Source organism: Polyodon spathula, chromosome 17 (assembly GCF_017654505.1).
Source record: "Polyodon spathula isolate WHYD16114869_AA chromosome 17, ASM1765450v1, whole genome shotgun sequence".
NCBI classification, from domain to species: domain Eukaryota; kingdom Metazoa; phylum Chordata; class Actinopteri; order Acipenseriformes; family Polyodontidae; genus Polyodon; species Polyodon spathula.
Genome location: NC_054550.1, coordinates 838870 through 864044, shown reverse-complemented (window position 1 = coordinate 864044; position 25175 = coordinate 838870). Strand labels below are relative to the sequence as shown.

The following is a 25175-nucleotide window of genomic DNA, read 5'->3' as shown; positions in this document are numbered from 1 at the left end:
TTTTCTGTCCATTCTGTAGTAAATCATCATGTGATTGGCTTTAACAAATACCTCCAAGATACAGATATATTTCCACAAAGACCTTTTTAAATAAATGATCATAGAAGTCATCATTATGTAATGTACTAAACATGATTTTTCTGTATTTTTTTTTTTTTTAATTGTAAGTGGTAATGTTAATAAGTGGGTCATTAAGATATTCCACTATTTAGAATATTAAAATAAACCCTTGTATCTGGTTTAAAATTTTGTATTAATATATTTTAAAAAAAGTTCAAGGAGGATGGGACCTCCAATAATGATGGGTAAACATAAGAAAAATACAAATTTGGTATGAAAAGGCTACATATAAAATGCCAAAGGAGATTGGCGTGCTAAAGCCTCATTAGCGTAGTGTTTCTAAATGTCAACACCAGAACGAAGCTATCTGACTGTGCGTTTTTTCTTAAAACTAATTTATTTTGACTACAGTGGCACTGTAAAGAAAGCATGCCAGACACTGTGCCCTACAGTATTTAGTCTTGGAAATATTTTTTTAATTGCTACCCAAACAACCAAGAGCCATGTGGGGAAACCAGGAGTGATAATCCATCTGGTAACAGTTACATGCTTTGCAATATATATATGCAGCAAAAAAACTGTCCCACCTTTAAATGCAAGTGAAGAGATTACAAGACAGGTCGTGGGGAGGGGGGGGTTGGGGTTAGCGTTGAAAATACATACATTTCTGGTGGAAAAATGTTACGTTAACATTTTGAACTACATACTGCTTTACAGTTTTCCACATGCTTAAACAAAAAACTGAACAAAATTAAAAAATGTGACATTTCAAAATCTAACATGAAATACCCTACTACTGTTACAGCTTCCAGTAGACACTTGCGATATCATTTTGTAGTTTATGGATTAGGCAAATTCCAAACGCTGACAAAGTTTCTTCTTTTATCTTGAAAGACTCCAATTTGTTATCCCTTGTCAATTAGTTCTGATGTTTCAAATCTTGACATCAGCAGCACTGCAAAAAGCAATATATAAACTGGAATAATTTGCAGTCTTTGTTAAAAGGAGACCAGGGATTATGTAAGCAATGGGACTCCTGTGACCCCTGACCTCTGCAGAGGGTGGTCTCTGCAGGTCAAGGTTAAGACACATTCATGAATCAGAGTGGGGAATGTCCTGCCGAGTAGTCACAGATTCTGATAGTCTCAAGGACAACAGTATATGTATAGAAATGTGATGGAAGGACAGGCAGAGGGATAGAGTCATTGTAGTGGTGGTGAGGTTTGTACTAAGAAATGAGCCAATATCAATAAAGACATGACATGTCAGTCCCTTCCCTAACAACACAACATTAGTACCAAAGTCATATATTCCTATTATTAGGATTATTAGGACCAAGTTTTAGAAAGAGTCTCTCTTACACTTCACTGGTTCCTCTGAATACAGTTATACTATTGATATTGATAGGCTGACTTTGAAAGAGTTCACAAATCATTTATAAATGCATGTACAGCATTTTCAGTTAAAAATGCAAACTAGCACGCTTATTACATTATATAATTTTGAACACCTTTGCATGAACTGTAACTAAATTGTTACCAGCAATCTGGCTAAACACTCCAAAACAATGATGCAAGTCAAACGTTGTTTGTTTATTCCCTAAATAAACCGTACATAAAGTTGACAACGCATTTCAATGTTTTTCTTGTTTTTGTATTTATTTTTTATTATTCCTTACCGTTTCTTCACAGCAAACAGCGCCACAGACAAGTTTTTATAAAGTACAGCAATAACACGTGGTTTAAATTGTGCCTTTTTTGTAGCTGAACAAACAAACGCCAACTGAAATTGAACTTTAAACACTTCAAATAAAACAAACGTGGAAATGGGATTGTAAAGCGAAGGGGAGGGGAGGGGTGCGACGCACTGTTTTGGTTCTCGTTTACTGCATTCAACATAAAAGTCAAGTTCAAGCTGGTTACTGTTTAAGCGAGGTATTTCAGAAGGATGTGCTTGTCTTTCCTCTAAAGCAGCACAACGCATTTTTGCCCAGATGGCTTTCCTTAGAGATCAGTATGTGCGCGCGCATAATCTGGCTTGCTTACTCTTTGCTGTCTATCACACACAGCTCGTTCTCATTTGCCGAACATCTGATTTCTGCATCCGAATAAAAATGTTATTGATTAAATGCACCTCCGTTGTGTTTTACAATGAATCAGATGTCATGCCTAAAAAGGAACTTGCAGCTTTGTTACTACAGTATCGGCTAAGTGAGATTGCCGACAATACAACACAAGACTGTTCAGTGTTAATCGCTACCATTCAGAAAAAAAACAAAAAAAACAAAACAAAACAAAAAAACCTATACAGTTAGGTCCTTTGCATTTATTTATCGGAAAACAAACACATATATTGATTTCTGCATTCCTGTCGTTCAACCGTGATATCTTACTGGCAGCAAAGTCCCAGCATGAAACATGCTTTAAAAATATACCACGCAGACAACCATACGGAATCCTCTTCCCAAGTTGCCCTACAATTCTTTTTGGTTGTTAAATTTGATAATTATATAATACAAACACTAGCATTACCACATTTTCAGTTATCAAATGCAGGTTTAGGAGTCATGGGGAAACGCAATCAAAACACTGCACAAACGCCAAACTACCCACTATGGGCAGATTTCTATCTACTGTATTGACCAGGATAGGCACTAATAAGAGAAAGATGCTGTCGAGTCCATCGCTGTCTGTATATTTAAAAGGAAAGGAAAAAAAACCCTTACATTGTGTGATGTGGTCAGAGCAGGTCTGAGACTGTATTATTAAACTGAAGAGATGTGCAGAGGGACTGTGGGTAACCACAGGGTGATGTCAGTCAAGCAGTTAGTTCTTTACATTGTTCTTTTAAATTGAATACATATTGTGGTAAATGCTACAAAGGTTTAAAAGCTTCCAACCTGCCGACACTGGCCAGTAAGCAAATGACTAGATGAGCTTAAGCAGTACTGATGAGTTCATTATAGGAAGTATATGCTTGTCTAAGGCACTATGTAACTAGGCTACTACAGAAAGTGGGTGCTCATGCGTCACATTTAGCACTGTTACATTCGATGGGGAAATGTTCCTGCTGGAGTAAAATTAGCCTTTCAATATAATGATCATTATGTCAGACGAAAATCTACAAGAAATTAGACTATTTGTTTTTATGAAAAAGAAAAAAACAATTACTAACAGCTGCTGTTAAGCTTCCTGTTTTCTGCTATCCCTGCAGTCACAATAAATCAAAGCCCATATCCACCCTGGCATTGCGAGAGCGAGCAGCACGTAGGGTCACTTATTGCTGAGGTGTCCAGACACTGTAGTATGCAATATAGATCATGTTCTTTCCCCTGGGGATATAACCCCCAAAATCAATGGGTGTCTGAGCTTCAAACCCGCAACCCACATGAAGAAACAGATACAGATATTCCATTAACTTGTTTATGAGTTAGAAAAAGCATTCAATGGTGATGGAGAATGCCGACAATAACACATTTGGAACTGATCCTGTAAACGGGTTTCATTTTTAATTCACTGATGAAATAAAAAAAATAGCCTGGATATTTTTATTAAAGCTAGGTTACATATGTTGAATAAAACTTATGTAACTGGAACTTTAAAAACATCAAGTAACTGAGCAAACATAACACGCAATGAAGTTAAAATGCAACTTATCCTTATAAATATGAGAAAGTGAACGAGCCACCTCAACATCCTCATACCAGGTTTGAAAAATACCCCCCTGCCAAAAAGCAAGTAAATCGTTCTGTTGTTGAAAGTTACACTGCAGGCTGAAGTCGTCATTGGGTGAGTTACTCAGACACTGGCATCACAAGCTCCCCCATAAAAAGCTCCCACCAACGAGTCCGTAGAGGGACAACCATCTACCGCAGAGGGGTAAGTCTCCAATCCATTCCTTCTAATCCCTTGACACTGTGACTGACAGGCTGAAAAAGCATCAATCAGTACTGATTGTGACAGTTGCTTTGTTATAGGAGCACCCGTCCACCAAGGGCAGGACTGAGATTACCAAAACGAATTTATCTTAACACCCCCTCCCCACCCATCGGACATAAATGATTTTCAATCAATATTGACCTAGGTTACAACTGAACTGGTGACCTAGAGGTTAAAGGTTTATTGTTAGGATTGCTAATTAGCGCCTCCAGGATTCCGCGATCACAGAAAAATAAAATCTGAATTTTCAGTTTTTTACAAAAAAAAAAAAAAAACCTCAAACATTTGCTTCCTACTATTACTGTACATGTCACTAGCACGCATACACGCTACTTGCGTAGTGTGACGAGTGGCAGAGTTTCAGTGTGCGCTTAGTTCAGCCAAGGAGAGATTCCTAAAGCCATAGGTGAGCTCTGGAAACAAACCTAAATTAGCACAGAATATAAAGGCAAAAGACAGGGCACAAATGCAAAATGCAAGACCAATATTTCCAATTACTCACCATCAGAGCTTCTGTTAAAACGGCAGAAGACTGTGACAATGAGCACGGCTAGACATACAGTGGCTACTGAAGAATGAAACAAAGTAAGATTATTATTATTATTATTTTTTAATAAATGGATTTCAGTTTAGTCGCAAGTTGAAAGCGAAGTGTTGCTCTGTTACTCTGATGTGAAAGGTCAGAGAAAATCAACCAGTACCCTGCTTGTACTCCCTGTGTTGCAGGTTCTGAAATATGCCATTCTAAATTATATATAGAAATACACACGCTTTTGGTGTAGTAAAATTAATGCTCAAAAAGGAATGGGCAGCGAACTGCATTTTTTTTAATTGTCACTTTTCCATTTGTTTTGTAGTATGTGATGGTAAGACTTTTCACACTGTGGCCTTGGTCAAAGAAATGCTAGTTTATCAGCCAATCGCTGTCGCCTGTCACTGTTTCCAAGCACTTGTCACAGTTTTCAAACTATTTTTATGCGCTGTGTTGATGTGAATACGTTTTAAAATTATGACATTTTGATGAACAACAAATGTTTCTAAAAATACCCCGTTACATTTGTACAAAAATACTCCAAGCCTCGTATACAGTAAACAGTGCATTTGTAAAATGTACCAATGCTAATTGAGTTTGTAAAATGTACCAATGCTAATTTGAATCCCAGTGCACCACTAACACCTTATTCTGCTATGCAAATACTATTACTAATGTGATTAAATACAGTCATATGTTTTGGCCACAACTGTATTTAATTTCTTTAAGAATTGTTATGTTTCATGCATATTTTAAAAAATTGCATCCAATAGTCAGTGCTGTAAAAGTGAACTCTCTTTGCTTTATTGTGTGTGTGTTTTTTTTTCTTCTTTGACTTCCATAAAATATGGCAAACATGTTTGTTCTGGGTTTTTTTTACCCCTCTCAGATTTTAGTAATGTGATTTAATAAAAAAAAAAAAAAAGAATTTGACTAAGTGACTTACTTTGTCTTCTTTATTAACAATCTTAAACACTGTTTTTCATAAAAAAACAAAAAGTATCTGCTGCAGAATTTGACAAGTTCTTTGAAGATTTTAGGAAATTGGACTGCTTCTTCTGGGCCATAGCGTTTAATTATAATATTGTGGCTCACAACAGTGGCTGTTTTGTAAAGCCCACTTTCTTTAACTGAAGCTAGCATCTATCAGTTTGAATACACGTTCATTCTATAATACTATATGTGTTTTAGGGACGGTCAAGCCCTTAATAATTAAGTGTTTTCATGTTTTCAATCTTGAGAAAAAAATAAACAATAATAATTAAAGAATTAATATAGGGTTACTTTCTTTAGGGAAAGTTCTGTTTTCTGTGTTCCATTAGCAATCTGTACCCCTTTATCCAGGACTATTGAGATGTCATTAAATCAGAAATCTTCCAATTTACATCACTAGCACCATTAATATTTGACAGAAATAGGTTTTAGGAAATTTATAACTGAGCCCCTAAGCAAACACTTTGATGGGGACAGCATCTTCTGTTGTAGGAATGGGCTACTGGAAATTGACTTTCCTGCTTATCAACTCTCCTCAAAGAAGAAAATACAATGACAATGATCACAGGTAAGACAAATATTTACCTTTTCTTACTTAACTTGGAGATGAAAATATGTATTTGTATTTATTTTTTAATACTGAAGCATGCAATAAAATTTGGGGAATAAACAAATCTCAAACAAATCTAATGGCTTCTTATTGCATTAAAAATGTTTACTATAATAAACATATCTTTGTCAAGGGAAAGTCTATAGATAGATAGATAGACAATTAAAATATGGCAATGTAAAATGGTATTGTACAATAAAAGGCAGGGTTTTCAAAAACTGCTTACTGTTCTTCGTTATTATTATTACTTAGACTGCATGGAACCCAACCCTGACTCTCAGCACCTTATGCCAGCATGGCTCAAACACTTGTTTGATAAGAAAGTCAGGAAAGCCCTGCTTCCTATCACAGGATTTAAGACTATACAAAAAAAAAACTAAAAAAACTAAAACAATACGTCACAGCTTTCTCATTCCATAAATGCAATCTAAGATCTTTACATATAAAAGCTCATTAAAGAACCATTTTCATTGAAGCCAGGGTATTTCACAACATCCTGGATTCAACTCCTTGAGGGAACGGGAAAAAAAAAAAAAAACGAACCATTTTTCCCAGTGGAACAAATGTTTGATCAACTAAAAAAAAAAAAAAAAAAAAAAAAAAAAAAAAGAAATATACCGCCTCAGTTCATTGGGCTGCAGGACCTTAAGGGTTATCTGGACAGACTCTGTCTCAAGCACTAATTGAAAAAGCATCACTGGTTGGCCTCTTCTTGACCACTTGTGTTTATTATATCAGCTTCCAGCAGATGAAACAGAAACTGTTACATAACGAGCTGTATGAACAGGTACTTAACCTGCCTGTAATGCCGCAGGATCAGGAAATTAACTGAGGGTTCCTCCTTTCACAAGTTTAATTAAATAATCTTTTATATCAGCCCTTGTGTAAAACTAAAGATTTAAATAAGAATACTTCAGCAGGCTTTCTCTAGGGCCCTTGAAATCGTATTTCAACAGCAAGGACTTTTTTTTTTATATATGGCAGTTTTCTGCCTTTTAATTGGATCCCACGCTGGAAGAAATTGATTATTACGTTAGGGACATTTATTTATTAAGTGTTTACTTTTTCAATAGGTAAGACAATTAGCTTCCCACAGTCTTGTATCAAAATTAATTGAATACCCAAACCCCTTCTCCATAGACCAGCATTGCTTCAATGGATGGGATTTACATACTCTTGCCTGGGAATGGACTAGTGGATATTTAAATGGCATGGGTAATATAGCGCTAGTCTAATTTGGACACTTGATAAAGCTCAAGTCAATGTAATACTTCTATCACAGAGAGTTTTTATGAAGGATTTTCCAATCAAACTTATTTACCTTTTAAAAAAATTATACTTCTACACTGTGCTAGATACAAAACTCTGATTTGATTTTAACAATATATGTGATTAGGGTTACAGATACACCAGTGCAGAATTGTTTAGTTTTTATAGCAGTGTTTATCTTTGGTTTGTCACAGTCAATTGCAAATTTAAGAACTGGGCTATGGTCAGGCTACAACGAATCCTGTGAGCTAAAACATGCCTACATGTGTGTGTTTCAGCCATGGATCAAATCTAACATGACAGTAGCCATGCTTGGTTGTTTTATTATTATTATTGTTATTTTTTTACATTTTGGTATGCACCTTACTGTGATAAGTACTAAGGTTATTTCTTACATCTTCTTCTGTAGATATATAAAATAATAAACAAATTAAACCAGGATAATCAATCTGTAGCTCTGACTGACATATTATTATTATTTAACAGTTATTATTAACACATTACATTATATATATATATATATATATATATATATATATATATATATATATATATATATATATATACACACACACACACACATGGTATATATAGTCCATACATACATACATATGTGTGTGATGTACATATGTATATACATATATATATCATATCAGGTATATATATATATATACACACATATGTATATGGACTATATGGACCTTGCCTGCAAAACTTTTGCTACATGTTTTTAAAAACATGTACACTCGTACAATACGGTAATAAAAATGAAAGAAGTACCATACAGGACTTCAATAATAAAAGTGGTTTAAAGTGAACTTACATGTGCACATGAGGGGGCTGGAATCTGCTCTGGTTGATGTTGTAGTGGGTAAAGGCCTGGGTGGGGTTGGTGCTGTACTCATCCACGCTGATGGTAACTTTACCCTGGGATGGAATTCCATGAGCCATTCTTCCGTCTTTTGGACATGAGCAATTCACAAGTATCCAGGACAAGTTACTGCAGCAGGCATAGCTCAGAATCCCAATTCAAAAACCAAAAGACCACCAGCCTCAAAACCACGCTGCAATCTACAGAGAAAACAAAACCGAAAGCTGGAAATATGGAAAAGAAAACAAGAATGAAAATTAGATTTTAATTATTATTATTATTATTATTATTATTATTATTATTATTATTATTATTATTATGTTGACCACTTCTGTTTTAAGTATTTATCCCAGATGTACAGAATTGATTAAATCACTCAATCTTGCTGCACCATTAATTATAGTTGGTACCACACAACATCAACTTGAGGGAAGCAAACTCCACAATTCTTTAAAAAAAAAAAAAAAAAAAAAAAATTACCCTCTTCCAGCTACTTGCATTAAACGACTATGAATCTGGTTGAACCCAAAAAAGAAACATGCTGTGATTGATGGTTTATTTCCAGATTATATGATAGTAGTTGTTTAACTGGTCTGTGTAATTTATTTTTCCAACCAGATAAACATATTAATATCAGATACTTAGCCAAAAAACCTGTTAAATTATAAAATCAGTCTGTTACAACATCTTACTGATTCTCAAGTAAAATGAAGATGGGGGAAACTCAAACCAAGTTAATCTGTATGTACAGCACACTGAAACACAGTTTCATTGAAAAAGCCAATATCCAACCAACTGGACAGGATCCTTCAAGTACCATGCATCTAAGCTTGTGTTGTATATATAAACCAATGCACTTTTAATATTGCAATAGTTTTATTTGTGATTCCAGGACAGGCTTTGCATGCAAAACAATAGTCAATTGATTCCAGGCCTATCTGTGATGATCTGCCAGACTAAGAAATGTTTAACCTATGAAGATAAATAAAAATTCCTAAAATTACCATTATGTGTCTCTTTGATAAATATACCAAAGAACACCACAGGTATTTGTGTATTTTTAAGAGGGTATTTCTACGTTTGTTTTGGTTTATCATCTCATAACTATGTAATGAGGTGTTACACAGTGCGAGTATAACTAAAACAGTTAAATAAAGTTAAAACTTGCAGGCCTCACACACAGTGCATTCAAGACCCTGCAGATCGGACAGGGTGCAAATAGAGGCACGCAATTTAACACTTTTTGCTTAAGGATTCCTAGCAATGACCATAATTACATTCTACAATACAGCACGGTAGGACTTTCTGTAAATACCATATGCATATAAAAAAAATAAACAAATCATAAACATTATACATGGCATTTAATGCTTCTGTATAATACTAGTATTCAAAGAATATTAGACTTAGCCCAAACGTGAAAAAAAAAAGTTACAGATAACCTCTTTATATATTATGTACAACATTATTAGCGTCGTATTCAGGCAAAACATATAGCACTAAAAATACAGCAATCAACATACATACAATTTATAACATAATTACAATATGGTAATAATTAGTAGTAATCCGGTTATTTTAATTTAAGCTCCACAAATCCTCATTCAATGCAAGGATTTTAAAACTATTAAAATAGAATTAATTTAAATATTGTAATTAATCTGAAAACAGTATTTGCCCTACATTTCAAGAACTAACTCCAATCCATCAGCGTATTGCCGATGGTGTGCTTTCTTTCAGCCCGTCTAGAAGACTCCCTCTCACGGACTGAAGCTCAGACTCAACCCGCTAGTGTTCTCTTGCTTGTCCCTGACTGATTATAATAATCAGAAGGCAATGGGTTTCACATCGCATCCTCCTGGCTTTTGTACAGCTCTCCTGCCCAACGTCATTCATCTTAAGCGATCAGCCACACTATTACTACTACACGATCGTTACCATAAAATCAAACAAAAAAATAATTCCAAAAACTGCTTGGGTTCAGTTGAGTAGATCTATTTCATATAGTTCAATTGATCTGTCACAGCACGGGTTTTCTTTTGACAGGAGTCTCCATCGTGATGCTGCTGCTGTATAGTGTTGCATTTTAGTTGCAAATGCATAAAATAAAATGCACATTATCTGCCATCAATCCTAAACCTACCAATAACATTTTACTCCAGCTTTGTCACTTTCATCCAGATCCCGCCTTCTGTATTAAACAAATTAGGCCTCAAAGATAGCTATTTCTGAGCCCTTAACAACTGCCAAGTTATGGTTGCACTTTAAATGCAAACGTTTCTGTAACAAATGTTGCAATAAATAGCTACTTTGTGCATTACACTTTTGTAACACTTCACCTTTCCCAGATTGTAAATACAGATTATTGCAAACAGTGTACATAGTTAAGAATTCTGCAATAACCATAGCCTGACATTCAGATCTCCTGGCTACATTTGAAGTGCTGCTCTTCGTATCCAGCCACATACCCTACGTTTCGTGTTATGTAATAAACCCTGGCCTGCACTGTTGTAGATGAAGCATTATTGTAACCTAAAAACTGTAAGTTTTTTTATTATTTATTTATTTATTTATTTATTTTAAGTAAACACCACGCAATAAAATAAAATAAAATAAAAATACACATACAAATATAACTGCAAACCAAATCACTTTCGCAAGAAAGGGGAAAAAGGTGAGAATTTAGCCATCTGACACAGCACAGAACAAAATAATATCCTAAAATATAAATAAGTGATATTAAAATACAGCATTAAGCTATTTAAAACTATGGGTTTGATCTAAAATAATGCGGCGATCAACGGCATATGCAGCAACCGCTCACTAGACTTTATCTTTCTCCTTGTAAATGACAAGGCACCTCTAACCCACGGCTTTGTGTTTTGTTATTTTTTTTTCCATGCGATTTTGTCGCTAATCGGGGTGAATACCTTTGCTCTGGCTATTATGTGTCCCAGGGTTGCCCTCTCCGTGTTAGAGACGCCGATCCATGGAGAATGAATGCCGATTTGGAAGGCTAGAAGGTTGAGGTTGGATCACGCAGGGCAAAACCTTCGACCCTGTGAGACCCTCGGCTGGCTCGAGTGGAAATGAGACACAGACAGAAACAGAGAGCGAGAGAGAGAGAGAGAGAGAGAGAGAGAGAGAGAGAGAGAGAGAGAGAGAGAGTGAGAGAGCAGCCTCGATCTGAGAGAAAATAGCCTGAGAGAGCAGTGCAGTGAGAAGGGACTGCCACTGGGGTCAGGGAGCAGAGCACAAGCTCACACACAGACGCAAGCCGCAACGCACACCGTGCACACAGCGCAGTACAGAAACAATGCGTTCCTTCCAGGAGAGGATTTCTTGACAAGCTGTACTCGGCACAATTCTGAAATGTGAAGTGTGCATTTGCAACAGGACCGGGACCTAGATGGCTGTGCAGCTACAAAGGTCGTTGTCAGTTAGAGTTTGGAAATAAATGGCACACTAAACATGTTGTTAGTCACGATAATTAGGTGCTCTTCCGTATATGGTTTTGAAAATTGCACTAACATATAAGAGACTGAGACTAGCTTCCTATATAGCATTTTTGGACTGTACTATAGTTGTTTTTTTTTTCTATGTGGGTTGTTACATTAGGAACCAATACTGAAAAGATTATGCTGTTTTCTGCAGCATCACAAAAACAAAAAGGGCATTTGCTTTTTAAATCTCAGTTTTGCTTTAAAAAAAAAAAAAAAACACAGAGGCACTAATTTTGGAGTTTGAAAGCACTTACAGAATCTAAACTGTAGTACATCACAACAGCATTACCATTCTCCTGGGGGGGGGGGTAAGAGATAAGGGCATTGGCTTTGCAATGCAGAAATGCACTAAGAAAATGCATTGTAGGCCTAATAAGGATCAGGGTCAGAGAGACGACCACAAGGGATGCCCAGCTGCCACCAGGTTTGAGAGTGCACCAGGTCAGATGCTACATACCAACGCAAAAGCGTTACAGCAGTGCAGATGGACAGGGAATGGAAGCCTCTGTGCAGAACGAATAGGGATACACGATACTGCACAGTACTGATTCTTTAATCCACATGATTGCCAGTCCCAGTTGTTACCAGGGATTTCCCTTATGGTGTCTTTCATATCATCCATTGAAAACTTTCACCATGCAACATTTAACTAGTAATATTTGTTTATTTTCTGCTAGACATATGAGGGATGTTTAAGTCTAATACCGCACTTAAAAACATGTGAAAATAACAGTGCAAGAACAACTGGGGGCACGATGTTTTAATCCCATTGAGATAAAAACATTTACATCCTTTGTATTTTATTTGCTTTGCTAGTACATGGTGAGCTAAGGGACATAGTCATTAAAGGAAAAGATGGGGGGTGGCTCAACATGTGGAAGTATTTCAAACAAAGGACAAAACTACTACTGAAAGGTGAGAGAAGTCCATTGATACAGTAAAGGCTGTAAAAAGCAGAGAACCACATTATTGCAATATGAACTCAGATATTACTACTGTGCTAAGGGTAGGGAACAAAACACACAGGGAAATAAAGAGTTAAAAAATGCTGCAATTTAGCGGCACTGGATTAGATCTGCTACCGAGTTCAGGGATCTCCAAAGGCAGGGTGTAATGGATATAGAGTGTTTAAGATTATAGAAGTTTAGCTGCACTGCGAGAGGAGACGAGTGCTGGGGTGAAGGAGTAGTGGAGCACTGAGATGATACACAGCCTTCTGAATATAGATATGTAGTAGTGTGTGTGTGGATCTGCCACAGCATCCAGGGAGCAGGGGAAAGGGAAAAGATGGGCTGTCTAAACATGCAGCCATTTGGAAATCAAAGGACTTGCACTCTCTGCCTGCGGCAAGCCACTGAGAGGACATGGCAGATACAGGGAAATGTGTTGCCTTCACTCAACAGCTTTGTGCAAGCCACTACAGCATACTGAATTTTGTATTTACTTTCAACACAAGAATTATCCCGTATCACAATCATTACATTGCATCCTGCATTACTGCTATATAACTCCCTTTACGATCAATAATGCATTTACAGCATTCGGCCACCATCTGGCACTGTGTGCAATCCAAAATCTCATTGGAAATGAAGATAAATGAAAGTGATAGTGGGGAAATTGTTTTAGCCATACTATTTGTCCCACCCTTTGTAAATGTTTTTTAATTAGATGAAAAACCAAATGAAGAGCTACTAATAAAGATAATTCTATTTAACCTCATATTTTATGATTTGGATAACATGAACTACAATAAGCCAAGCTAAACTGTGGCCCATAAGATATAATACCATCTTGCTTTAAGCCAGTGGTGCATTTAGCTTCAGTAAAAGATTTTCAACGCTGTAGAGTCTTCAGAGTCATGCACGATTGAAGCTATTTTGTGTATTTCTAGTAATCTCATTATGGATCTCATGAACCTCTGTGTACTCTGTTTTTTCACAGTAACTTGGCACCCAGTCCTTTGCCTGTTCCAGATTTGCACAGGGTGTAACTAGAACTGTTTATTTAGTAAAGTAAGACGCGACTTAAGTCTGAGGACATTATTTTAAAATGACTACTGTAAAGAAATTTCTTGCTGCTTTTGCTGTATTTTCTTTTCAGTAAAAAAATGGGAACAAACCTTGCTCTTGCTTCTGTCTATATAGATAGTCATCAATCTATACCAAAAATCGCAATGCCTTTTTACATTCAATAATCAACATCTGCACAATCCAACACTGTTTAAACCAACTGGGTTATATTTGCACTGAAGTACAGCAGCCAGTGGGTAATAAACTGTTGACATCCCTGTTACAGCTCAATCCCACATTGACATTAGATTGGTTTAGTATGAATGGCTTTCTATCTAGGAATGGCAACCAATTCAAATGTGATCTATAAAGCAGTCCACTGTCTTACTTCTATTAATATCCTCAAAAGTAATTGGGTCTGAGAAATGATGTGGCATCTGTTTTCTTTAATATGCAATTTATAACCTCAGGTTACAGTAGATCTGATATAAAATGCTACATAGGATCTGTTATGTAAGGCTGAAGCCACACCATATTGGACTGTGTAGCCCTCAGCTTGTACAAAAGTGCAATTCACAATCAGATACCTTAAAGCAGCCGTTTAGGGAATGCTGCGGATAAAAGTATGATCTGGGGAACAGTGATGTGTGTGTGTATATCTATCTATCTATCTATCTATCTATCTATCTATCTATCTATATATACACACACACACTATATATATATATATATATATATATATATATATATACACACACACACACGCACACTATGTATATGTATATATATATATAGCGAATGCCAGTACAGTACATAATCTGCTCCATTATAGATCATTGGGAATCCCTCAACAACTCAACACAAGCACTCTTGGTAAGAAGCTTTTCTCACTGATATCTTATAAATAAGAACATGAACTGTCCTTATAAAAGTTCACCATGATAAATATGCACGGGGGTAAATGCAAAAATCCAAAGTTTATCATGTGTGCTTTATGCTTTCCTACACTGCGATGTTTTTATAACCTTTTTGGCTCAACTATGCTTATAGTGGCTTGAACAAAATTCCCAATGTCAAGACGAAAGAAAATCATAACCCAACTGAACCTTTTTGTTTTTTTCATATATAAATAATTAATACTGTTATTACTAATTTGATGCATCGTTAAAGACAGCGATAGGTTGAAAACACCATCATTCAATTGTAATCCCACCAATGAGGTTGTGCACAGTAAGAGCCAGTCACATCATTCATTATGGACAATGCAATAGGGGAATAAATCTGAGAAAAAGCAATGCAGAAAGATTTTATTTTTATTTCAGCACAATACACATTAGTTGAGTAACTTTCAAAAAGGTTATGCAATGTTATAAACTAGATACAACCCTGTGATTTCACTGAGGTTGACTGCAGCTATTTAGAATCCAGAAGGAATTCATTTGGGCAGTTATGTTGAGTGGCACAGTGGTGAAGGTCACAGCTTAATATTAAAGTCATGACAGTTTCATGATCAATAATCACATTTCTTTTTAGGTTAAATCTAATTTACTACTGCTTCAAACTGTATGCAATGGCATACTAATAGATACATATTTTTTGTGTTAGTACCTAAGGCTTTACAATGTTAAGTTCAGTTTTTCATTGAAGTTTTCTTAACTTTAAAACACCTTATAAACAGCACTATTCTGCAGCTTTGTTAGAGTTCCCCAATACTGTGCTGCAGTGCTCCTTTCAAATTATTATTAATATTACTATTTGTTTATTTAGCAGACACCTTTATCCAAGGCAACGTACAGAGGCTATGGTGGGTGAACTATGCATCAGCAACATCTCGCCCGAAAGACGGAGCACAAGGAGATTAAGTGACTTGCTCAGGGTCACACAGTGAAGTCAGTGAGTGAGCTGGGATTGGAAGCAGAGACCTCCTGATTGCAAGCCCTTTTCTTTAAGCACTGGACCACACAGCCTCCAGATAGAGTGTAAAAGAAATTAAAAGTTCTGCTGAATTATGAAACTTGTACAGAAGCCTAGGGTCAGGACGTAGAGCACTGCAAGAATATGAAATAATCATCTCAATGCATCAGCCCAGTGAGATGGAATGTTAATAGGGATTGGGAGTAGGGAATACAGCTAGAATGCAGGAAAACCATGGATTCAAAACAGAAACACAGCAAGAGCTATACGTGGGGATAAAGATTGACTGAACACTACCAGAGAATACAGGTTTGACTCTTACCTGGGTGTAACATGTGGTCAATACTCAACATCTTTACCTGCTCTTGAAGATTTGACCTTTTTTTTTATTGTAGTTGAATTTAAATCAATGGAAAAAGAAAGCAATGAAAACATGATTAGGCATATGTTGTGAAAGGTCACTTCCTTAATAAAAGGTCAAAAACAATTGAAAAGCAAGGCCATAAAGGGCAATTTAAACCTTCCCTTGTCTGAAGTTCATTCTCTCAGAGCAGCCCTGATATATTATTGGTAAATGCGTTGTGATCAGATGAAGACAAGTATGAAATTGCTTTTAAATGTTTGGTTTTATTTTTCAGAACTAGAACGCTACAACAAAAGGATGGCAAGTGTTATTATTATACACAGGTGTTTCCTACAAATGAAATCAAACAAGAATACAGCTTTGCTAAATAGCGTAGCCATTTAGTTCATTTTTCTTCATGGACATCTCAGAGTTAAATAGGTGAAACAGAGCGACTTAAAAAAAAAATACTATACATTTAATGTAAACACTCTGCTTATTTACTTCCTGTGTTACAGTAGGACCCAATCTGACCCATATAGTTTTCTATAATAAGCTCAGCATGGGCACTGTACCCCACTCCAAAACAATTAATGGTCAAGCCCCAAGTGGATTGTATCTGTGAATGTGGGCTAACTCATTATGACAAAAGTGGGGTTGAAATCGAGTTTTGATCATACGTCTAAAATAGAGTCCCCCAAAGTGAAAAAATAAAATGTATAAAACAAAATGGGTAGTTTAGCAATATTGTTAATGCTCATTTAAAACATCCTCAAACTTCCCATTCAAACGAGCCTTCCTTTAACATTCCCTGAGCTAAAACCAAACAAGAAAACCAAAGTGCTGTATTTTTCCGGACTCAGGGCTTTTACATTGCCGGGCAGAATATAAATGATTTACAGTTGTTTAATGAACCAGTCCAAAGAGAAAATAAAGATGCATGGCCCCCGTCAGACAGTATCTCTCGCTGTTTTGGGATCTCGCGTTGTTTTTAGACCACTGCTTCCCCATTTCTCACTAATCAGATTGGCAGTCCAGCCTCCAGGAGCAGATAACACAAATGCATGTATAACCTGTAAATGATTTATACTGTGGTTAACAACAAAAGAGGTTTATTGCTTTGCTGGTAGAGGGGAGCATAGACAATATCAACCCTAAACACATACTGTAAGCCTTAATCACAATCTCCTAGTGCACTGCATGATGGCCCATAAGTAGGCTTTCTTTCTATTTTTTCAGGCAGCTCCGAGACCTTTATCCTTCTTGTGTAAATGAACAGTACAGAGGTGCATAATCAACTGATCTAAATAGCTGTGGATCTAAACCGCCACTATTTAAGTAATACATTTATGGGTCCAAGGTTATAGAAATCAAACATCCAGCCGTGCACGTTAGTCTTCTTTAATTCTATCTGTAAAAATATGGAAAAACTCAGGAAGGTTCATGTTTAATGATAATTCATTATAATTCACAAAATATGATTGCATATAAATATTAGAAAAGTTATAGACTGTAAAAGACAGTATAGAGAAATACTGCTTCCACAATTAATACATTTTGATTTTGGTATCTTTACCGGTACTCAAAACAACGTCCCCTTTGATGCCAGGTACGCTGATGAAATGACTTACTGTTGAAATATGCATAGAGGTAATGCTATTTGGATTTCAGGCTCGTTTATGGATAATCCCAGGCCTTGAGCTGGGATCATTAAGATTCAGAGGACTTTGAAGACAGCACTGGCTTCTTTTACAGCAATATAGATTTGTAAATCTTCTGTCATTAGGCACCTAGATATGAGAATTCCCTTACATGTCGCTGTTTTACCTTCAGACCTACTGTATAACAGGGCCTAAAGATGTTATATGTAACCTCTCACTGCTGCAAGTAGTTGCGTGGGCCTACCTATCTGGCTTATGGAGAGATGTAATGACAAGCAGGGTTAAAAGGCCGAATGTTAACCAACTAGACAGGCAACAATCTTTTATTTTGATAAAGGAGAGTGAACAGAAGGCTAAGGAAACATTTTGTAAACGAGACGCCATAGAGTAATATTTTAGAAAAAAAAACTAAAAAACAGCATTTTTGTGGGATGCAGCATTTAAAAGACAGAATGCTGCTCCATCAAGCACAGCTGTTTGCGATATAAAATGGAGGGCTTTGAAGACTTATTCTGTAAAGGGGCAAACCTTGTTTTACTTTTAGGCTTCAGTCTGTCACCTGATAGTATGCCTTGACAATTAAGCAAGCTGTTTCAATATAAGAATCACATGCATCTCCCTACTTTTATTTAGATTTATACGTTCTGTGTTTTGCTGTTGTTCTATATATTGTTATAAATTCATTACGAAAATGCTCTAGCACCCCTAAAGGAACAACATTTTCCATCAGTTCACTCCCCTGTAGGAAGCAAACAAAATAAATCTATAAACAAATATATTGTGTGTGTTCATGAAATTGCATGTGCAGGTGCTTGGGCTCTCCAACTGGGATAATATTAGAAAATATTGTATTGATGCATCTGAATCAAGAACTAGCCAAATTAAAGTTTAATCTTAAAGTATGCTATGCGAGGAAAACAGTGGGCCGTTCATAATAAATGCTAAATTACATGCAGACATGCAAGGTTTGAAGACACAGTGACCCTTCAAGCTAATATGTGTGTAGTCTAAGTCACATTGATGGATACCTGAGTGATGGTAGCTGCTTTTTCACACAGTAACGATACCTGAATGCTGGATGAGCATGTGCTGTTGATAGCAGTCTGCCTCCCACCTTGTCACTTTCAAAGCAACAGTCAGTTGGAAAAGATGTCAAAAGTAGCTCCATCCTTTCATCATAAAAATTTACTTTCTGTGGATAGCAACATGGTGCTGGCAAAGCATTGCAGGTTTTTCCAAGCCCTCTAGAAGAAAACATCATCTGGGGAAATCCACCATGCAATTGATCACTGACATTAACGGGGGGAAAACTTGCTATTGTTTATTATTATATCAGAATTATATATAAAAACAGGTTTTTTTTCTTGTCTGATCTGGTTGTCAGGAGAGAGCATTCACCCTGTCAGTTGCAACTGATATTTGACATGGGTATAGAAAAATATCTATATTAGAAAACAGAAAGAGGTTTGGAAATCAGCCTGTCAATCTATAATGAAATTTAACCGATAAATATACTATGTAGATGTATTCTTTCATCTGCATATAAATACAAGCCTTGCATTGCTGTGCAAACCAAACCTAACCATTCTCCTGGGGCTTTCACCCTCAAAATCAATAACTATCTAGAGCATCTGATGCAAAAGTGGAATGTATTACATCAAAGTCATTGTATGACATAAAAAACCCTCCCAAATAAAGCATCTGATATATATTGGTCTTCATACAGCTGTACAGTATATTACACTGATGCAAGACTGAACCAGGTGTTGGAAGAGAAGCATATGGTATAACAATGCTTCTTCATACAACAAAAACCCATCTCGACGAGCAACGACCTGTATGCTGGACACCACGCAAAATAGCATTTATCAAAAACGTAAAACAATTAAATAAATAAAAATAATAACTGTATGTTGCAACCTTGCTGTTTCTAGACGACATTTAGTTCCTGTACAAGAAAATTGGCATATTTTAGGTTGTCATCCCTCAGGCTTCATCTTATGGACAAGGGGCTGCCAGATAATGGAGTGTTAAATGTCAAGGCAAATGTCTCTGGGTATGAAATGCAACAGAAAGGCTTTAATTTTTACAGAGCTTTCACTACGCAAAACCAGCTTAGGCTAGTCACTCAAAACACAGCCTGCCTTACCTTACCTAATCTTACTGTTTTAAAAACAAACACCTCACTCCAATTTACAAATACTGCTGAGAGCAAGATATCTTCCCAGAAATAAATTATGTACAGGCGCTTCTGCGGCTGTGAAAATGCACCCCCAATGTCAGTCCATAAGACATCTTGCTGATTACTGAAGTATTCTCTTTATTTTTTACCATTTTAAATATAGTGATGATTTCTGCTCACTCAAAATTAAAATAACTTCAGGTGTGGCAGCCTATTAAATAGTGGGGGGTAATCGAACAAGGAATCTGAACTGCAAACAACGGAATCAGATTGAAGAATTAATGGTATTTTACATAATTAGCAGCATGCTGGAAGCAATTCTATGTTTAAGTGCAAGAGCCTGAAAAGGCATTAACTTGTGTGTGAAGCACTGCTCTCTAGAACAAGAATGCAGTTTGCTGGCTTTTTGTATTTGTGTCTTTCATTTGTTTCTGTGGTTTCTCAGGGTGATAAGATCTGTCCCAGACATCACATTGTGGTGATTAGACATATCAGCAGAGCTTCGATCTGAGTGCCGATCTGAAGGAAATGCACATTTATTTTGACTCTTGTATTACTATATACCCCAGCTACAGAAACTGTCCCCTCCACTTTTAAAACCAAACTCATGCCACTCCAGACGGCCATATCCCTGTTTCTCACCCTTGTGTGATTTAATCCCAGAAGTAAACTGGACCACAAGGAAAACAGGATGTTCTTCTCAAATGTCCTTGTGAGCAATCATGTCACAGACATAGATCTTCCATTCAATATAAGCCAAGCCCCAATCATAGCATTCTGAGTGATCAATTGTGATATAACTGGGATAAGCTGTACAAGTCCCTGTACATGTTGCAGAAGCAAATGTGATGTTAAAAACAATAAGCCAAGTGAGTAACATGTCAGTGTTATAACATCTGATTGTTCCATCAAATAAACAACACAACAGCCCAATATGCTGACGAGAAATGTAACTCCAATGACCTTTTCAGAGTTAAAAGGAACAGGGCAAGCTTACTCAGACCAGACCTGCAATCTTGCAGAGAAACTGGGCTTCTTATTCATATTAGGTTTGCTGAAAGCGCAGTCAACGTCCTGTTCAGCAGAGCATTGGTTTGCTTGTGGCATGCAGCTGTGCGCCTGTGAAATTGCAACAACAGCAGGATGTTCAGTTTGAGCCACCCGAGCCGTGGGATGACATGCTAAACTAACGGATCTCCAGCCTGCTACCAGGTTGCGAATGATAGCAAACACAACAATACCTGTCTGTATGATCCCATGTGTTCCTGTGTGCAAACGAGAAAGCTGTTGGTAGGGTACTATGACGTTCAAACTAAAGTCTAACAGTTAATTGCATTGGAAAGTAGGATAGCAATGTGCTAATGACATTGCTACTGAATACTGTTGACTAACGTACAGACTAAACAAATCTATAGCTATAGATCTATCATATGCTAGGCCTGAAATTCAGGTTTTGTTATGCTTGTGAAGATTACCCTTACCAAATCATCTTCAATGAAGAAGCGGTGGTATATTTATTATTTTATTTGTTTAATCAATAGCAGTGCAATTACAGAAGTATTAACCACTGCTATGAAGGGCACCATGTGAATAAGAGCTCGGATCCTAATCCTTATGTAAACCCCTTTTGTTGCCATATATATTACATAGGTAGTAGAAAGGTATCCTAGTGGTATTTTTCACATTTATTCACATTAAGAGAGGCAACAATATTTTTCATAATGTTCAAGCCAAATAAATGGACACAATTACCAAACAGTGGTACTAATAACGTGCTGCATATTTTTGTTTGACAAACAGAAAACATGAGTCCTGTTTCTGTTACTCTTTTATTTATCTCAGACCAGGCTGTGGAAAGTGCCTACAGACAGTACTGTTATTTTCTCTCCCTCATCACTGCCTTGTCAGGGAGCTCACTGACACAATTGACAGTTCTGACACCACCAATCAGCTTCTACTCAGCAAGGTCACTGATCAGACCTGGCTTCTGGTTGGCTGCTACAGCTCAGGCTGTTATTAGTGTCGTGCTTGATCAGGGGCAGGAGGAGGGCTCCAATCAAACAGAGAAAAGGTCCTCGGTAAGGTAATTAAATCCTGTCAGAGGCAATTATCAGCTCCAGGGCCTCGGATCAGGCACTGAATGCAGATGATCAGGAGGTCTTGTCTTTTAGAAATTCAGGAGCGCTTGGCATAGTTCACTCAGACACGATGATAATGGCAGTGACTGGAGGCAGCTCTGTCTCTTGAGACACAGCACCAGTTCAATGCCTGTTTCATAGAAGTAATTTCATCTTAAAGACCATTAAACAGTCCATCCTAAATGAAGTCAATGGGTTGGAGAGGGATAATAAGGGCACTTGCTGTAATCTCCACAGATAGAATGGTTAAATGTTACCAGACTGTGCTTTGAATGGCTACACGGCAAAAATGTAAGAAATATGCAAACTGAATTGAACTGTGACCTTTCTAATAATGTGCTGTAATAATGACACTGTCCTGATAAATATTCCATATAATACATCTATCATTTTTGTGTTTAAGCCATCTAGGGTAATCCAATGGGCTCTAGGCAGTATATTGGAATTATAGGAATTATATATATTGGAATTCAGCAGGAATGAACCTTCTATTCTTCTCTTCTGCAGGAACACAGCTGGCTTTGGAGCAGCAAACCCTAGAAGGGTATTTGTTTCTGAGCAGATCAATCAAAGACATGAGGATTCTGTATACATGAATTCTAAACTGGAATTCCCAATCCTGTGTTTACATTGCAGTGGAATTTCAATTGCTTGTTTACATGAAACGTAACTGAAAAAACATTGGACACGTGTTCTAGCTAATCACGCTACATGTGAATATATTGTAAAGAAAAAAATAAGTTATCTAAGTGTACTTTCCTGCAGCATTTTACTAGATTTTTTCTCATGCAAGAGAAGTAAACGAAGGCCTAAATTCCTAACCTAACATCCAGCCTCGAAGTCATCCAACAGATCGTTAAGTAAATTCAGTTAAAATTACTTTTGTGTAAAATTTGTTTTGGTCTTTTATATATATATAGCCCTGTAACTGTTTACATCCCAGAGACTGGCATATGGAGCCAATGACCTTCTGTTGACCTCAGAAATTCTAATTACATGAATTAATTTATAAACCAAGGGAGATTAATCAATAAACGCTCATTTTAAAAAAAAAGTGAGTCTGCTCATTTTCACAGCAGTTGCCAACGTGAATTGGTAACCCCTGTTGAGAAATGGGACATTCCTGTGGCTTGTCTGGAAACCTCCAACTGAAGCAGAGTTGAGTCAATTAGTTAAAGGACACTGCATGTGTTCTGATTCTCAGCCTCATGCAGAGTGCTGACATTCACAGCAAGAAAATACAGAGAGCAAAGTGGCACAGTTGGTATGAGCACTTTTGCATCTGGTGGTCTGGGATGGAATAGGGCTTAGGCAGGTGACAGTCAAATGGGTTTAGATATTTCAGCCTAGCCCATGAGGCAAAGTGGTGGTGCTGGCAGGGAACTAGCTTTAACCATACATCAAATCACACAAACATCAAGGATATTTTAGGCGATTCCAATACCAGATTAAACAGTCAATCGAACAGTTAGTATCTCATTTATCCTTTGATAAACAATACATCCAATGATCGCCAAGGAAGGGCGAAAAAATATTACGAAATCAATAACACGCGATTAAACACACACACAAAAAAAAAAAAAGAAATCCCTTTGGAGCTGGGAAGAAATCTGTTATGTATTAAATTCATCCCCGGACTCCTGGAGGTGCACGGGATTTGATTTATATCAGAAAATGTCCAACTAACCTGGCCCTAGCACACAGCAAAGCATTTAAACCAATTGTAAAGTTAGCTCTGTGAATGCAACAAAAATCCGGAAAGATAACTAGCCACCCCTTTTGTTCTCAAACAAAGTTAATTATATATATATATATATATATATATATATATATATATATATATATATATATATATATATATATATATATATATATATATGATATATTAACTTTACGAAAGATCCATTTTTTTCTACATGCAATGTTTTGGTCTTTAATACACTGCAGTGAATAGATTTCAGTAACTCTGCAGGATGAATTGCAATGATAACCCATTCAGGACTGCTATTTATGCACAGTCTCGTTTCTGAAGCCTCTATTTGTAAAATTCTAATTTTACATCCTGAAATCCAGTTTTCATCGTCTGTCTTAGTGGCATTAGTATGCCTGTCACATGAGAGCTTCAGGTTCATTTAATATTGATTCAGAACTGAGGCTTAGCCTTTTTAATGGCAAGCCAGTTGGTATTTATTAATGCCAGACCTATTTCTTTTGATAATATAAGCTGGTTCAGTAAAATGTGTTATGACAGCCCAAGATAAAGGGAATATCTGCACCTCGGACAAAGAGCTAGCTTTGTACCGATGTAAATGTTTATTTAAAAAAAAAATATTATATGTGAATGATGATTCGTCAGTTTTATTCTTTCAGTGTCACCTGTGCTATACTGAAATATGGTTTGTACCCTATTGAAACAATAGATTCTGCACCCAGTTTCATTCAATTGAAGTGAAGACTGGTGTCCTATTGATCAAAATTGGATGTATTTGCCGAACCCCTGTACAATAATAGCCAGCAATAAAGCAGTTTGAATGGCACCAAGCTGCTTTTACTCATGGGCGCTCACCAGAGCAGAGAAAGAGTTAAAAATAAAATACTTTGTTGGGTCAACATTTTGCTTAATACTGGCATTAGCAGCTTCAAAAAATATTGTGTTGTTGGCCGCTTGATTGATGTACATTTGGAGAATTTCACATTAATGCCACTTTTTTTTTCCCTGACACTGGATTGTAATGAATGACCTTGAGTGCATATTGTTTTTCTGAAAGGTTTTTCTGCTCTCTGTACTCATATAAGCACCCTAAGGAAATTAGGGCCTTGTACAGTTTTTTATTTCAGCAAATCTTATTTCTTTTGTGGCTCGCTGTAAAGGATTTGATACAGAGATGGAAGCTAAACCTCAGCGAGTAAATGAAATATTGATCCATGCTTGCCTGGCCTTGCCTTCACCTTGTCCCAATGTTGTGAGTTACTGACTTTTCTGTTGTGGTTGTAATAGGAATTATTACAGGAGGCCTGTACCAATAATTACTTGGCACCGTAAAAAGGAGAGCCTATCATATATTTCTGTAAAGATGTTATTTACCGTGCAACCCCGGTCGCCTGCCTTTTTTCTTGGCCCTGTCTTTCTCAACCTTGATTCAATTCTTTTA

The 25175-nt window shown here is 36.7% G+C and overlaps 1 protein-coding gene across 2 annotated transcripts in view; it reads right to left on the bottom strand.

Annotated features, from left to right (window-relative positions):
- Positions 1–11408, bottom strand: part of LOC121330384 (metallophosphoesterase MPPED2) — a 34958-nt gene extending 23550 nt beyond the window's left edge. Inside the window, exons 1-2 of one of the 2 annotated variants that reach the window (XM_041276864.1) lie at positions 11204–11408; positions 8226–8497 (exon numbers count right to left, since the gene is read on the bottom strand). In XM_041276864.1, coding sequence (XP_041132798.1) covers positions 8226–8353 — 128 coding nt within the window. In that variant the 5' untranslated portion in view covers positions 8354–8497; positions 11204–11408. The remainder of the gene's footprint in view (positions 1–8225; positions 8498–11203) is intronic. The other variant, XM_041276865.1, reaches the window with a different exon arrangement.
- Positions 11409–25175: the final 13767 nt, after the last annotated feature.